We start from the raw sequence: 17,317 nt of genomic DNA, 5'->3' as shown, positions 1-17,317 counted from the left end.
TTATAGCTGGTGATAGAAAGACTATTTTATTCATAGCCCCTTCATTTTCATAGAATTTTAGTTGGTTTTTGAGAAACACATGCAATAAAATGACAAAATACAAATGAAAAAAAAAAAAATCAAGGCCAAGGAAACTACAACAAGAAGTTACTATGAAAGTGTAAAAGGGAAAACTTAAGCTGGCCACGAGGATCTATACAGCTGTATGACCGAGTGATACATGTGCCTCTGAGCTTCCTAAAGGCCAATTTGAAAATGAGGAGGTTAGTTGCATAGTTTCCACTGTCAGCATCTTTTTTTTTTAAATTTTTTGGTAATGTTTATTTATTTAAAATCGAGAGAGAAGAAGATAGAGTGTAAGCAGGGGAGGGGCAGAGAGAGAGAGGGAGACACAGAATCCCAAGCAGGCTCCAAACTCAGCTGTCAGCACAGAGCCTGACCCCGGATCTGAACTCATGAACTGCGAGGTCATAACCTGAGCCAAAGTTGGATGCTGAACAGACTGAACCACCCAGGTGCCTGGTTTTTTGTTGTTGTTGTTGTTGTTTTTTAATTAAACTCTACACCCAACATGGGGCTTGAACTTACATGCTCTACCAACTGGAGGAGCCAGGAGCTCCTCCCACGGAGGAAAGGAGCTAAAAGGAAAACAAAGTAATTACTCAGGGAAGCAACGCTTTTCCAACCTCTTGGCACAATAAGAAATTTCTCACACGAAGCTTCCAGTACATGTATGTACTGTTATTTTTAAAATATGTGTAGATGATACAATGAATAAAATTCAAATCCATTAAAATTGTTACTGAGTTCATATCAGCCTTTCATGGTATACATGTTCTCATCTATTCAACATAAAAATTAAAGGTAAAATTAAATGAAAATCTAGGATACTTATATTCACAAAGTGTGAAAGCACTGTGCAGTAGCCTAGTGTTAGGCTTAATCTCTTCACAGTCAATGCATACTTGTGAATGTGAAGTGCGTTGCTGAAAAGTTATCCCAGAAATCAAATCCACTATATAAAGCTCCAGTTTTATTATTGTAATATACCAAGCTTCACTTCTGATTAAACACACATATATATACCCACCCACACACACACAGTGGGGAAACAAGGTTCAGAAACGAGAAGCACAATTTTTACTGAGAAAGAGGAGAACAATGAATTGCAATATATTTAATACATGAATGGGCTCACTTATATATACATAAATGTTCCAAGGGAATAAGACACAACTTCAAATAACTTGCAGACCATTGGAAAGAGATAATCAAACTTATACTTATGTGCAGACTCAGGCACCAAGAAAGGTAGTAGCAGCATAATAAACACAGGTTGGGGCTTATGTTCCAGGAGACTTGAATTTGAGTACCAGCTCCACACTATTAAAAAAAATTTTTTTTTTAATGATGGGGCACCTGGGTGGCTCAGTCGGTTAAGCGGCCGACTTCGCTCAGGTCATGATCTCGCGGTCTGTGAGTTCGAGCCCCATGTCGGACTCTGTGCTGACGGCTCAGAGCCTGGAGCCTGTTTCAGATTCTGTGTCTCCCTCTCTCTCTGACCCTCCCCCATTCATGCTCTGTCTCTCTCTGTCTCAAAAATAAATAAATGTTTAAAAAAAATTAAAAAAAAATTTTTAATGTTTATTTATTTTTTTAAATTTTTTTTCAACGTTTTTTTATTTATTTTTGGGACAGAGAGAGACAGAGCATGAACGGGGGAGGGGCAGAGAGAGAGGGAGACACAGAATCGGAAACAGGCTCCAGGCTCCGAGCCATCAGCCCAGAGCCTGACGCGGGGCTCGAACTCACGGACCGCGAGATCGTGACCTGGCTGGAGTCGGACGCTTAACCGACTGCGCCACCCAGGCGCCCCAATGTTTATTTATTTTTGAGAGAGAGAGAGAGAGAGAGAGAGAGCGAGCAGGGGAGGGGCAGAGAGAGAGGGAGACACACCAGTTGAAGTAGGCTCCAGGCTCTGAGCTGTCAGCACAGAGCCCAACACAGGGCTCGAACCCACGAACCGCGAGATCATGACCTGAGCTGAAGTTGGACGCTCAACCGACTGAGCCACACAGGCACCCTGAGGTCTACTCTATTAACCCCAAAACTTGGACAAGTCACTCTTCCCTCCTCAAGTTTTGGTTTTCTCCCCTGTGATAAGACACACTTGTCTTGCTTATCTCATAGATTGGTTGTGAAGTTCAAATAAAGTAATGGATTCAAAAGCATAATATGCCATAAAATAAGGAGAAATAAAGTAAAAAAATCAAGTACAGGGGATGTTCAGAGGCAGGAGAGATCACTTTAAGGGTGCAGAGGGGACTGATATGGGCTGAGTCCCCTAACCCCACCCCCCTCCAAAAAGTCCACTTAAGTTCTAGGATGGCCAGGAGCTATATAAGCAGACTGTGGGGGAAGGAGTGAGAGATGAGGCTTAAAAAAAAACAAAGTCAATGTGGCAAACCTTGAATACTGGGATAAAAAAATTGAGGCTTCATCTAGCTGCCAATGGGAGGGGTGTGTATACGTGTGCATGCACACAAGTGTCATTAAAGGGTTTATAAGTGAGGTCAAGATATGAACAGAGTAGTTGGTTTTAAGGAAATTCAGCTACTAACCAGTGGATACAGACAGACTGGAGTTGGGGGAAGGTTATAGGGAGTATTCTTACATGACCTAGAGTGAGAGCAGTGAGACTAGGAAGAAAAGTGACTTGTGGTTGTTAAGAATCATCAAGCTTGATGAATGGCTGGATAAAAGGATAAAGGAAAATTTTAAAATGACTTGGATTTTGAACCAGAGTGATACCATTACATAACTGATATCAAGAGGAGGAGATGGCTGGAGGACAGACAAGACCTTGCACAGCATGAAAAGCAGCATGGAGTATTAAATGCCCTGGCTGAGTCTGACCCTGAGTACGCTACCAGGCATCACTCAGAAAACCAGAGGCTGAGGCTCCATGGTGACTGATGGCAAGGTGCCATGCTGAAACCACTTTAAAAATCAAAGGCGAGTCACAAAATTCTAAGTTATAGCAATACACAAATACCAAAAGAAGTCATTGTACTATAGCTATAACAATTTTTATTGCTTTTACAAAAGAACTTCAACACTCAAAAAGTTAATATTCAGGAATCCTATCATCACTTACCTGAAAACATCAGGGAAAAGTTCAATTACTGAAAAACCAGATTTCACCCAACTTAAAGGAAATAAACTTTCAACCCACCCAGCAAAGGACATATATGGAATGAAGTGTTTACTTTGACAACAACAACAGTGCTACACATTCTGGGATCAAGCTACAGTTCAAGGCTAACAGTATGAATGTTTGCTATTTTTTTTTTAAGTTTATTTCTTTACTTTGAGAGAGAGAGCACGAGCAGGGGTGGAGCAGACAGAGAGAGGGAGAGAGAGAGAGAGAATCCCAAGCAGACTCTGCACTGTCAGCATGGAGCTGGATGAGGGGCTTGAATTCACAAACTGCAAGATCAAGACCTGAGCCAAAACTAAGAGTCAGATACTGAATTGGTTGAGCGACCCAGGAGCTCCAATATGAATCTGTTTTAAGAGCAATATGGGATGTGGATATATGTAAGCACGTTCTCTGAACACTAAGGCTTATTTCTGGCCCTAGCACTGTGCTTTACTTCCTAGCTTAGGTAATGGAACAAAGGAGAACATATAAGGTAAACAATAATTTCAGATCAAAGTACCTACAACATGAACTCTTAAAATGGTAGTGGCAAGACCAGAGAAGAGGAGGAAGGTATATAAACTAACAAAAAATCAATGGCTGTGGTTGAACTGAGTCACAGATGACCAAGACAGGCTGATAATCTGAATAGAACAAGACTAAAACAGTTTGAGTTGATTATTTAAAAAGTCTTTTAAAAATTTCTACTATTAGAATAAAAATAGCAAATAGAACCACACATGCTATAGCTAGAATCCAAGCAGTAGATGTAAAATATTTCATGAGTTAAGGAGAGATAGTAGTAAAACTCTTGCTTTCATTTCAAAATTCCTTTTATGGTATATATGTGACTTACATTTATTTTAGTGACATTAAAACCAAAGAAATTCTTTAATAAAATCAATTAAGTTCTCCTAAGTTTGATAACATCAGATACTAACTAGTAACCTGAGTAATATAAGCTTTCATGTTTATTGTGTTAATATCAGCTTGAGTTCTGGTTCTGCCTAAGGCTACTCTTACTATAATTAATAAAGTTATTCATTCAGTCATGCTCACCAAAAATAGAACATCTCTTATGTATATATAGAGCATTTACTGACCAAGAATATCAAGGTGAATAATGGTAGCAATTGGCAGGAGGGACTCACACCCCAAAAGAGTCAACACAGAGGTATAAAAATGATTACAGAGCTGTGTAATAAGGGCAATAACAAACATGTTATGTTAGGCTAGAAAACATATCTGCCTTGAGAAACTAGAATGGTTTCACAGAAGGGATAGTAGTATACAAGCTGGGTCTAAAAGGACAAGTTGCCTTCTGGCAGAGAAAGACTTTCTGGCAGGTGCAAAGGAAGAGAAACATAAAAGCTGATTGAGTGTTCCAGGCAGCAGTGGCAGCTGTTAGTAAGTAAGCTGTAAGGGCTCTGATTGGCATGTTAATGCATGATGCACTGAAACCTGGTGGCAAAGGTATCATATTTGGCCAGCAGAGTGGTTTTTTTGTTGATTTGTTTTTAATGTGCATTGAACATCTGTAGGCAGTATCTGCACTCTCCAGTTGCCAACCCACTATATTCTCTAGTCTGTCATCTAGCTGTTTTCATACACCTGGTACCTTGGACACAAGTGGGTTTATGTTCCCTGATATAGGCCTTGAGGGAGCCACTGATAGTTTTAAATGGGGAGGGGGAAGACATGGTACAATGTTTTATAAAGATAATATCATCTGGGGGAAAACTTCTCAATGCTCAATTTAAATAGAAAATCAAAATAGAAATTACAAAGTATTTTATAATTAGATGAATGGCAAAACACTTTATTCATACTATAGAAAAATATCGAGAAGTTTTAAAAAATGAGATACATCTAGAAGACTACCATGGAAAGATCTCCAAGATGTGTTGTATGCAAAAGAAGCTGGTTGCAGATTTTAGGGTGTGTATGTGAGAGAATAGGAGGATTGGGACAGAGGGGATAATAGCATTTTTGCCTTAATCAGTAAATGCTTTTTTAAAAACAAAACAAAATCTATATTCATATAATGCTTAAATAATTAACACTTTTTAAAAAGGAAAGAATTAACTTTGGTAGCAGGGTGGAAGATTAATTACAGAGAGAAGAAACTGGAGGCAGGGGGACCAATTACAAAGTCATGATAATCCAGTAAAAAGATGAAAAAGGCTTAATCCAAAAAGATATGAATGGAAAACAAAGTGTATTTGAGAAACTACAGAGATAAAAATAACAGATGATGATGGCTGAGAGTAAGAGAAATGGAAGATTAACTCAACTCCCGAAGTCCCTAAGTTTTCCAATTTTACTACCTACATACATACCATTAAAAAAGGCACAAGCCCAAAATGGAGTCACTTGTGCTAAGCGCAAGTCATCAAACCACAACTTAACTTCTCCTAGGAAGGGAATCTTAAACCAGTAAATCTGGAATTACCTGGTCAGCACTAGAGAGGTAATCTGCCTGATGGACCCCTGCTCTCCCCCAAAGGAAGGTAACCTTGTCTGAAACAATCAGCTCTTTGCTAGAATAACCACCTTGTGCCACCTCCTTCTGCCTATTAAAGTCTTTCATTTTGCACAGCTCTCTGGAGCTCCTTTCTATCAGCTCGAAGGGATGCTGTTGATTCAGGCATTGTTGAATAAAGCCAAGAAGATCTGTAAAATTTACCAGCTGAATTTTATTTTTTAAATGATTCTAAACAAAATGTAAAGTCTATTAAAAATGATTTTACAGGTGTGCCTGAGTGGCTCAGTAGGTTGAGCGTCCAACCTAAGGTCATGATCTCACGGTCCATGAGTTTCAGCCCCCATCAGGCTCTGTGCTGACAGCTCAGACAGAGCCTGGAGCCTGATTCGGATTCTGTGTCTCCCTCTCTCTGCCCCTCCCCCACCCATGCTCTGTCTCTCTCTGTGAAAAATAAACTTAAAAAAAATTTTTTTAAAGAAATTATTTTACAAAACTGTGGGATATCTTGACAGCCAAGATGGGGAATGATGCACGTCTAGAAGATGGCTGTTTTCAAATATAAAACAATTTTTTTCTATATGGTTCATCTGATCAAGAGATAGCTTTCTTTTTTTTCTCAAGAGATAGCTTTCTAACAATTAACCTCATCAACCCCCACCCCAATTTCTAACATCTGCAATATATGAAATGTTAAGTACTTGAGTATCATAAGGATAGCCTAAAAAAAACCTCAAGCATACAAATATATAGTGTTTTTAGGGGCTCTAGCATCATAAAGAACTGAATTTGCATCTCAACTTCCTTATTTCTTAGCTGTGTAGCCCAGGGCAAGACACTTTAGCCTCTTTGAGCCTCATTTCCTTTGCCTATAAATAGGGACAGTAAGTACCTCAAAGGATTGTCTAAGGATTAAATGAAATGAAAGCATAAAATGTCTAGCAGATTTGGGGCTTCTGAAAAACATGCACTCCTTAAGAAACTCACACTACTGGTCAGATTATAAATTGGTATGATTTAAAAACAAGAAAACATATTATCAAGAATCTTAAATATGTGCATACTCTGGGTCTTCATAATAACCACTCCTAGCAATAATTCTAGGAAATAACCTTAAACAGAGGGAAGGCTTTATTCACAAAAATGCTCACACAGCATTATTGATAAAGTCTAAAATCTTAAACAATTTCAATATTCAATGAAAGAGGAACAGTTAAATAATTTATCCAGAATAAAAATTATAAAATTTTTCTTAAAGAGCTTTTATTGTTTTCCTTTCACTTACGAGAGCAATACATGTTACCTGTGGAAAATAAAGCCCCAAGAAAATTAAAATTACCCATATACAAAAGTTTTCAGTAATACAGGAAAAGTGCTACATTAAGTAAAACAGCAAAACACAAAACTGAAAATACAGTACGAATTCAACTTCTGACAATTCTAAAGAGATTAGATGAATATGTATCAAAATATGTATCAAAATATGAACAGCTGTTTCTAATTGGTTGTGAATACAGGGATGACTTTTAAAATTATTATCAAATTAATTTCATTTTGTATTACAGGCATGCATTACCACAAAACCACAAAAATAAAACATCTAAAGCTTCTAATGTGACAAGTCAGGTGGACAATGGGCCTTGGATTGGGGTCTCCAATAAGATTCCAATAATCTCAAGACAAAAAAATTAGTAGTGAGTCCATATCCATAAAAATATATAAACAGGGGCGCTTGGGTGGCTCAGTAGGTTAAGTGTCCAACTTCGGCTCAGGTCATAATCTCGCGATTTGTGAGTTCAAGCCCTGCGTCGGGTTCTGTGAGGATAGCTCAGAGACTGGAGCCTGCTTCGGATTCTATGCTCCTCCTCTCTCTGCCCCTCCCATGCTCATGCTCATGCTCTGTCTCTCAATAATAAATAAACGTTAAAAAATAAAAATAAAAAAAATATATATATAAACAGGAAAAAGTTAAAGATCAATTATAAACACCTTAAAACAGGAGGCCACAGAGCAGAAATTCCGTAAGAAATCAGAAATGAAAGTTAACAATCTAATACTGGCTTCTACATAGTCTACTTAAAAAAAAAAATTTAAGTTTATTTTGAGAGAGAGAGAGAGCACAAGCAGGGGAGGGTCAGAGAGAAGTAGACAGAATCCCAAGCAGGCTCTGCAACATCAGTGCAGAGCCTGATACGGGGCAAACCCATGATTCATGAGATCATGACCTAAGCCAACATCAAGAGTCGGATGCTTAACCGACTGTGCCACCCAGGTGCCCCTAGTCTACTTTTTAAGATATGGTAGTCAGAAAAGGCCTCTTAAAAATACTAACAGAAAAATTCACATTCTGTTCTTGATGGAACTTACATTTAGTAGAGGAAATAAGCTATATATCTTGTTATATATCTATAAGAAGAAAAATGTGATTAATATTCCAAAAGAGGTATATCACAAAGTGCTACAACAGCAAAGAAAAAAAATAACATGTTGGGGATTCAGAAAGGCTTTATAGAGGTGGTAGAACCTGGAATGGACAAACTTTCTCTTTATAGGATTTTGATGGTTAATATTAAAAGCAAAGAGGAAAGGGGAACCAAAGCAATAAAAGCCAAAAAATACTAAGAAAGTGGAGGATCACTGAATCAGGGCTGCTTGCTATAAACATCCTTTTGGCAACACCCAATTTCCCTCATAAGATTCTTTGCACACCAAGGGTCCTTCGTATCTATAATTTGGTCTCGTGAGTAGACCAGGAAGAGGCTCTGTGCAGATCTCTGGATAGGTGTATCTCCTACTGTAAATTAATAACCTTATATGCGAATTTACAAATCAGTCTCCAGAGAGTGTGGTTAGTGAGAATCACTTCCCCAGAGCCTGATTACCCCTAAACACACACACACACACACACACACACACACACACACACAAGTGGAGTTTTTACCCTTGCAAAACTGAGAGAGGTCATATATATGAGTCACTACTTGAACATCAGGTAGGTTTTATCCACCTACAGAACAAGGGTAAAAGACACTTTGGCAGTCGGGATAGTGGGGTCGGGAGGGCTTAAAAACCACCAACCTGTCAAAGGCAGTGGAAAAACTGAGAAGCAGCAACAGGTGTCAGTCCCGCAGGCCTTGTGGAAGCAAACCCTACAGGAATCAACTCCAGCTGTTGAGAAAATCACTAACAACAGAAAAGGCCACGTAACTTACCCACCATTTACAGTTATTCACCCACCATTTACAAGAAGGGAAGTGGGGCAAGTGAATCAACCATAACAAGTCGGAGATAAAAAGTAGGCAAGCGAGTACTAAAGGAGGGACTGAGCCCCTGGCAGGTGGGGAATTAGTGAAGCAACTCTTAGAAATAAATGGTAATTAAGAGGAAATATTTGTGCACTAAAGGGAGAGGATGCTGGATGGACAAAATGGCCAGAGTATGTGATCACTGGTGGACATACTGCACAGCTCTAAACTCAACAGAATGCAAATTAAGATAGAACTACTAACAATTATACACACACAATAAGACAAACTTTTTTTTTTAAATGAATTATATGAAGCACTTGAGTGCCTGAAAAACTCAAGGATGGCTTAATGTTCAAAAATAGACCTCCTGCTCTAAGAGAATTAAGATGAAAAACATTAGAGGGGCTCACACTTAAACACTACATATTCTTTTGTATAATCTCACTTTTATTTACAGTTCTGTAAACAGTACACTGATCCACAAAACATATTCTATTTATTTTAATAAACAGTGTATCATGTACCAGGCAGATTTTTATTAAACTCCTGGAATTATAAGTAAAGGACACTTAAGGATAATCATTAACTCCCATTTCAATTAGGGCTGAGTTCTACGTTTGTGTGAACATAGGTGGAGATTGTGCCCTGGAAACAGAGTACTGTCCTAGACCTGATTATAATCATTATCTAGGAACAAAGTAGAGAGGTATTTTAAAGTCCACCTAACCTGAGACAAGGAAGGTTGGAGGACGTAAAAAAATAAGGCAGATACAGGTAAGTTTTCATTCCTCTTGGAAGACTCCCAGATAGAAGAAACATGGTACTAGCCTGGACACTGCTACAATTATTACATTATCTGGAATCAAAGGAAAGGAGTACTTTAGAGTCCGCCTTTCTGCCAGATAAAGATGAAAGATTAAGGGATAAAAACAATAAAGCAGATATGCTTCTACTCCTCTTGCAAATTCTGGATAGCTGCGATAGCTAAGATACACATTCAAAACAAATCATTGGCTACTAAAAGAATCATTTAATTCTAACAAACAGCAAGAAAAGGATAGTTTATTTAATAAAACTGGTGCTACCACAACTGATTACTCAGTAGGAAGCAAGTTAGATCCCCCACCGCACATGCCACTTACAAAAATATTCCAGGCAGACCAAAGATCTAAAGGTAAAAATACAGAAACATTAAATAACATTTACATAGATTCAAGGGCAAGGAGCTATCCCCAAGCAAGTAAAGAAACCATTAAGAAAAGTGTAAGAAATTTAATGATGTAAACATCTTGTTTTTCTGTATGGCAAAACAACTCATAAAGTTCAAAGACAAACGAGAGAAAATAATTGTAACACACCTGAGGGATAAAGGGGTTAATATCCTTAAAATGCACAGGACTTGTACAGAGTGAAAAGACTCCTATTTTTTTTTAAATGGACAAAAGATAGGTATATAACTCATTAAAAATATAAAAGGCCAATAAAGATAGAAAAAGACCAGTAGTCATGAAACTGCTAGGTATTATTTTTCACCCATCAGATTGCCAAAAAAGACAGACTGATGACACGAGTGATGGGAAAGGTGGAAACCAGCATTGCATGTATGCACTGCTGGTGGGCATGAGAAATGCTATCATCTTACTGGAAAACTACCTGGTATTATCTAATACAACCGAAGATTCATGTACTTCCTAGAATTCCTAACCCACTCCTAGGTGTCTAAACTAAAGAAACAAAACCATGATTACACAAGATATGTGTACAAGTTTATTAAGCACAGCATTATTTGTAGTGCCAAAAATATAACTAACTGGAACATCCAGGATAAGGAGGAATGATTAAACAAATGATGGTACATCCGTTCTATGAAATATCATGTAGTTATCTAAAAGGATGAGTAAGATTTATAGGTATTGATGTCCATGGTATAATGGTAAATGGAAAAAAGGGGAGGGGTGCCTGGCTGGCTCAGTCCATAGAGCATGCAACTCTTGATCCTGGGGTTCTAAGTTTGAGTCCCATACTGGGTAAAGAGATGACTTAAAAACAAAATCTTAAAAAAAAAAAAAAAAAGTCCTTACAAAAAAGGGGGGGAGGGGAAGGCTGCAGTATGATACTATTCACTAATAAAAGCAACCTTTTGTATACAGATGAATGTTTTTATATTTTTTGTACCAGTATTAAGAAAGATAATGGGGTGCCTGGCTGGCTCAGTCAACAGAGCATGTGACCCTTGCTTGGTCTCAGGGTTGTGAGTTCAAGCCCCAAGCTGGGCTTTTTTACTTAAAAAAATTAAAAAAGACAAGCAAAGCCTTTTTTTTGCAAAGTGGAAGCCTGTGAAAGATACTGTTGGCTTTTCTTGTGTATTCTTTTGGTTATTAGACATTACGCAAAATAGAAGTTTTGCCTTTTAATAAAAAAAGGAAAACCCATGTTTTTTTTTTTTTTTGGTCTGTGTGTTTAACTACCACACCTACATATATGAAGGTCCCAAGGTCTCTGCAACTTATCCGGACCAGTAATGATTGGGAACACAAAGAGGACAGTTAGAAGAATCAGAAATAAATGCATAGAAACCCATTAAACTAATCTTGCAGCAACACATTTTTTTTTTTTCAACATAACAGGACAGGCCTATTTTGAAATACAAATAAAGCTACTACTCCATGGGGGGGGGGGGTTGTGGTAAAAAGCTGTTGTCCTATTACATCTAAAATTCTCAGTAGTTATTTGTCAGCATAGCTTTGAAGATGAAAATGCCCTCTAGCAAACCTTTACCAACCAAACTCCCAATCAACAGGATCCTGACTTTTCTATTTTCATATTTCATCTTAAGGAAGTACATGGCTTTGGTATTGTTTTCCAGAAAAGGGTTCATTAAAAGGGGCAGGACTACATTTTTAAAGTTTTCAGGATCAAATAATATTTAGAAAGAGACCATTAATGGAGCCTAAAACTGAAAAGTGTTTTCAATCACTTCAAAAACTCATTCATCCAACCCTCAATTACTCATCCTTAACAGGGGGCGCCCTGCTATGCAATGCTCAAAACCAAGCATGCCTGAAAACATCTTAAACTAACTGAATGAAAATCTGCCCAATCACAGGCCAGCTGCTTGAAAACTCCACCCGTGAGTACAGGAAGAACACTTTTGATTGGAAGACGGTTGTGTTTACTACGGTGTGTGGTGCAAATTGGAAAGGCCCACATGTCTAGGGTCCAAAGGAAATCTCTTTAATGAAAAAGAAAAACAAATGTCCAGTTCTCATCCTAGGCTAGTCATTGTCATTAACAGAACCTCAACATAGCTACTGTAATTCTTGAGCAATTTCGCAAACTGGTGAAAAATTCTAAAGGCTGTGAGTTTTGTTGTGGTAGTTTTCTCACCTATGTCCCTTAATATACATACAAGCTTAAGTTTATTCTCAAAACTAAATCTGCCTTTGCTTCTGTATGCACACAGCTCCATGAGACCCCAACACACTTCTAATGTACCCTTAACTTTAATTTCCAAGAATCACTGCAACTTTTTACTTGGTTTGGGAAACCACTTCATGAGCCCAGTGGTAAAATTATTCAGTATTTAGCTTAGTAGGTGTCCAGCATTTCAGTGAGCTTCAAAAACCTCTGTCCTTAGGGAGCTCAGCAAACAACAAAGTGAATGGGTAGCCATTTCAGGTGCAGAGCTCATTAGCAATTCATCTGATGGAGGAAACAACTAGAATATAAAATTCTAACTGAAAAGCTAGGGCAGACTAGGCCTTAGGTCGAAGTATGCATATAATAGTGGATCCTAATTATGTTTTTCATTTATGGGAGTAAATTTTTGGATCTGAGATAGACACCTCTCCCCCATCCCAACCTAGAAAGCAATCTTTTAAAGAAAGCACAGAGTATTTTACAACCAAATCCCCTCCTTAAGCATCACCCTCATCCCTTTATATTCCTGGTAGCTTTTTATAAATTCGCCCCACTGAAGCCACATAAATGCCCAAACAGCCTTTTCTTATTTAGCATGGAGAAAGATCAAAGAATGTGAACTCAAGTAGCAGAAGGAAAGGCTAAGCCAGCCGCAAGCTAAACAACCCATAAAGCCTGCATATCAGAGGAAAAGAAAAAAAAAAAGAAAAAAAAAAGCCTAACACCACTAATCAATAGGTAGAAAAATGAGTATCAGAAGCCTACAATATTAACATCAAATCTCAGGAAATCATTCCCACTTACAGCAAATAAAATATCTGCAGAAGCAAGTTCATCACGAAAATTTACCTTCTGTCTATTACATTCCAAAAGAATCTCCCTATTTTCATAGTCTTAACAGAGAAGCTAGGGCTGCTATCAGAATGAGGAACTAAAGAGGCTTGCCAAAGCTCAAAGACAATATTGTGCCGCCACATTAACAAAAATAACACAAGGTCCCAAATGCTAGTTAAGTTCTATTTTACTGAATAACTTCAATCACGAAATACACCAAGGCCAAGTATTCAAAAACGCCCAAGCTCCAACACAAAGTTTCAAAACAAAACCTCTCCCAGGGTTGAGGGAGTAGCCGAGCTGGGAGCAAAAAAGCACCACCTAGCAGCCCCATTCCGCTCCTAAGACAGATCTCAAACTTATCAAAAACAGCCACAACCGCAGCTCCTGTCACCCAGAAGCTCAAAGAGAAAGGGAGCCTGAAGAGTCCTGAGAGCTGGCCTTTCTGGAGACCGCCAGGCCAAGCCCGGCTCAGACAAGGAGGAAGTAACTGCCTGATAAAAAAGCCCCGAGCAGCTCCAACTGCAGCCTCTGTGCCTCCCACAATTGCCCACATTCCCGCCCCACTCGGGGCTCCCGGGAGGAAGGGAACAGGGTGCAGATTTCCAGGGAGGCTGCGAACTACAGGTCCGCGTCTTTCAGGGAGCAGCGACAGCACCAGCCGAACTCTGAGGGGCCCAGGAGCCCAGGGTTCGGGAGCCTGCTCGCAAGGCGTGTTTTGGGGGTGTGGGGGGGACGCTGAGAAAGGGGTCGCTGAGGAGGCGGGGCCTGTCGGGTGGAGGCAGCAGCTCTTGGCGCCCTGGCTGCCCCCCGGGGGAAACCGGGGCGCGCACCCCGACGCGGAAGCCATGCCGGCCAGAGCTCGGGGTGCCGAGGAGCCGGTGGGGGGCGCTGAGGAGATCTGGGGGCGAGGAACTGGGTCACCCCCACCCCACCGCCCCCTCACAAAGGCCCCCGGGGAGGCCGCCCGCAGGCCCCGCAGCCCCGGCCTCAAGTGCCTGCCTCGGCCGCCACTCACCGCTAGGTCCTGGGGCACCGCCCCGCTCATAGCCCGCACTGTGCCGGCCCGCCAGGCCCGAGTGCGCAGCGCAGGCCCCGGATCTCCACCCGCCGCCGCCGCCGCCGCGGGGACCGAGGCCGAGGACGAGGCCGCGGTATCCGCGAACAGAAGCAGCAGCCGCTTGCCCACCGGGGAGGCCGCCGCGTCCGCCATCGCCAGGGCCGGCCAGACCCGCGCTCCCACCCGCCGCCTCCCACCACCTCTGCCGCTGAGCGCCCGATCCGCCCGCAAGGCCTCCCTCCGCACCACCCGCGGCCGCGGCTCCCCCCACCCCCCCCCCCCAACAGCCACCACCAACCACCGGCGCCGCGCAGCGCCCCCCGTGGCCGGGAGCGGAGCCGCAGCCCGGGCCCCGCACAGCGCCCCCCGCGCTCTGGAGCGGGACGGCAGCTCCGGGCCCCTCGCAGCGCTCCGCCCCAACCTCCCCCGGGCCTGCAGTGCCCCCTGCGGCAGGGAGGGGAATTGCAGTTTAGGCGGGGGTAGGGAAGTGGGCGGGCCCTTCAGTCTTCCTTGGTACCATCCTGGTCCCAACCTTCCTTCTGGGGGGTCCCATATGTGAGAAGGCTGTAGCTTACCCGCCTCGGACACCCAAGACTTTTACTGGGGTAGGGGGCTTGAGGGGCAAGGTACCTAGAGGTAGCGTTTTGAGCTCAGCAGTTAGCACCGCAATAACTATTCATTTCCTATCCTGAAAATATGCCCTATCAGTCCTGTCATTATCTTTTAGAAAACTCTCCCCACTGGTCCCTGGGACACATTGTCTTCTCACTGGCCCATAACATGGTACCATCCTATTCTATACTACTAGTACTTCATAGGTTCCTTTCCATTGACCAATGTGCTACATCCACTGGATGTTGTACTACCACTCTTTACACTGGGTGAAGGCCAATGTATTTCCAACATCTTGGTATTTTTACTTAAACCAATGGAACTTCTTCCCTTTCCAAGTCTGCCAATGTTATTCAGTACAGGTGTTTCTCAATTCAACTTTTAGGGGAATTGGAAAGAGATCAGCAATAAAGAGATTCTCTTTGGCTCAACAGCACTTCATCTTACCATGGAAGTAGTGGCGTTGGGGGCCAAAAAAAAAAAAAAAAAAAACCCCAACCACTCCTATCTCAATTCATTTAATACAGGTGTGGGAGATTGATAGTTCCTGTTAGAAAAGGGATTGTAGAGAAGGGGAGATACCGAATTTTTTGCCTAGATTGTCATTCACACCAGGCACTGGGAAACCTCAATCATTAAAACATGAACATTGGTGGGGTACCTGGGTGGCTCAGCCTGTTAAGCATTCGACTTTGGCTCAGGTCATGATCTCACAGCTGGTGAGTTTGAGCCCTGCATCAGGCTCTGACTGACAGCTTGAAGCCTGGAGCCTGCTTCGGATTCTGTCTTCCTCTCTTTCTCTGCCCCTCCCCCGCTTGCACACACTCTCAAATACACACACTCAAAAATAAACATTAAAAAAATCCATTAACATTGGTAATATCAGAGACTAGCACGGGTTCTATAGCTTTATAGATGCAGACTGAGTACATATGGAAGTAGATACAAACCAGAAATCATGGATTGTTACCCTCAAAGCGGCCATTTCTTTCAATGATCTGCTCTACAGACAGAAAGAGCAGTAGCTGGTTCTAAGACTTAAGTGCTTACCCAGTTATCTCCTGACTATATCTTTTCTTTACCCTAGACATACTTTCCTTGCAAAGGTTGGGGTCTGCACTGGGGATCGGGGAGCAACTACTGACTTTTCTAAAAGTACAAAACCACTAGAGGAAGTCATTCTAGAACTAACCTTGTGGAACGCCAAGGAAACATTTCCTTGGACTTTTTCTCTTCCTATTCCTTAGAACCTCCACCTCCCATAAGCCAACCTGAGTCCTGAATCAGAATGCTTTCCTGGGCCAAAAGACACCTCTTAAAGCACATGGCCCACAAATTGTAGTTGGTAATAGAACCAGGGTGAATCCCTAAGACCTACCTGCTTTGCAGGATTCCTACCAAAATTCACTGTTGAGACTTTCTCCCATAAGGAGCTCTAATTACAGCCCCAGTGTCTAAAGCTGGATTCTCACAGCACCGGAGACAGAAATATGCCTAAGCTCAGGGATGGGAAGGCAAAGATGAGAAATTCATTCAACAAACATAGTAGGCACTTTTCATGTGCTATTAACTTTTCAACATGCCGGGGACACAACACTGAACAGACCCCTTGTGTTCTCATGGAGTTCTTCCTTATACTAATAGGACTTCAGGAAGAGAAAATGAAATCACACTTCGCTTCACAGAAAATAAACAGAAAAATCTAACAACAACAACAATAACAACAAATGAACAGGAAAGAAAAAAAAGTCGAGATGCTCAAACTTGACCCTTGCTCAAACGGTAGGTGAAATGAAACAGCAGCAGTGTTAAGTAAGGAAAAAACTTATAATACTGAGACTTCTTTAACCACATGCCAAAGCCCCACCCTCCTCAAAGCCTCTTCTTGGTTTCTGGGGCAGGTGACAACCCTCACTATTTATGGAGTGTATTTTCATCCCCTCAAAGGTTCCTGCTCCAGGTTATCAAGCCAATCCTGTCCTCTTGCACACTTCATTGGTATTCAATGATGAGTGCCACAAATCTGAAGCAGGAAACTGGGACGGAGGCTAAGCAACTTGACTCTTCTTGCTGCCTGGCAAGTCAGCACCACAACTGGTAAAGAAAGGCTACTCCTTAGGGACAGAGGCTCCTGCCTGGATCTCTAAGCAACTACATTTTACCCAAACTGCAAGAATGCTAATACAGGGAAAAGGGTGGAATAGAAATGTCTAAAGAGAGTGAGCCACACACCTTCCCTGAGCACATGAACATCCCAAACTAAATCATTAAGGAAAATACCAACTTCTGGGGCAAAAGAGAAGCTCTGCTGTTAGGATAATTTTCCAAAAGCATTATTTTTAGAATGGAGTAATTGCCTAGGTCTTTGGAATCTGAATTCTCAAGACTAAAACCTCCATCTCTCCAGGGCATAAGATGTAAAAACTCTTAAAAAAGAAAAAGATTCCTGGTCAAGTCTC

At 41.3% G+C, this 17,317-nt stretch overlaps 1 protein-coding gene across 3 annotated transcripts in view; it reads right to left on the bottom strand.

Moving 5' to 3' along the window:
• The window catches only part of KDM3B (lysine demethylase 3B), a 74,912-nt gene that overhangs the window by 54,572 nt on the left and 3,023 nt on the right, over positions 1-17,317 (bottom strand). For 2 of the 3 annotated variants that reach the window (XM_042984750.1, XM_042984755.1), the window contains exon 1: positions 14,205-14,480. The exons of the other annotated variant lie outside the window; for it this stretch is intronic. In XM_042984750.1, the coding sequence (XP_042840684.1) occupies positions 14,205-14,399 (195 nt within the window). In that variant the 5' untranslated portion in view covers positions 14,400-14,480. Of the gene's footprint in view, positions 1-14,204; positions 14,481-17,317 lie in introns of those variants that run through there. 3 annotated transcript variants of the gene reach the window in all.

Source organism: Panthera tigris, chromosome A1, assembly GCF_018350195.1.
Source record: "Panthera tigris isolate Pti1 chromosome A1, P.tigris_Pti1_mat1.1, whole genome shotgun sequence".
Classification (NCBI taxonomy): domain Eukaryota; kingdom Metazoa; phylum Chordata; class Mammalia; order Carnivora; family Felidae; genus Panthera; species Panthera tigris.
This window is presented reverse-complemented; position numbering and strand designations above follow the sequence as displayed.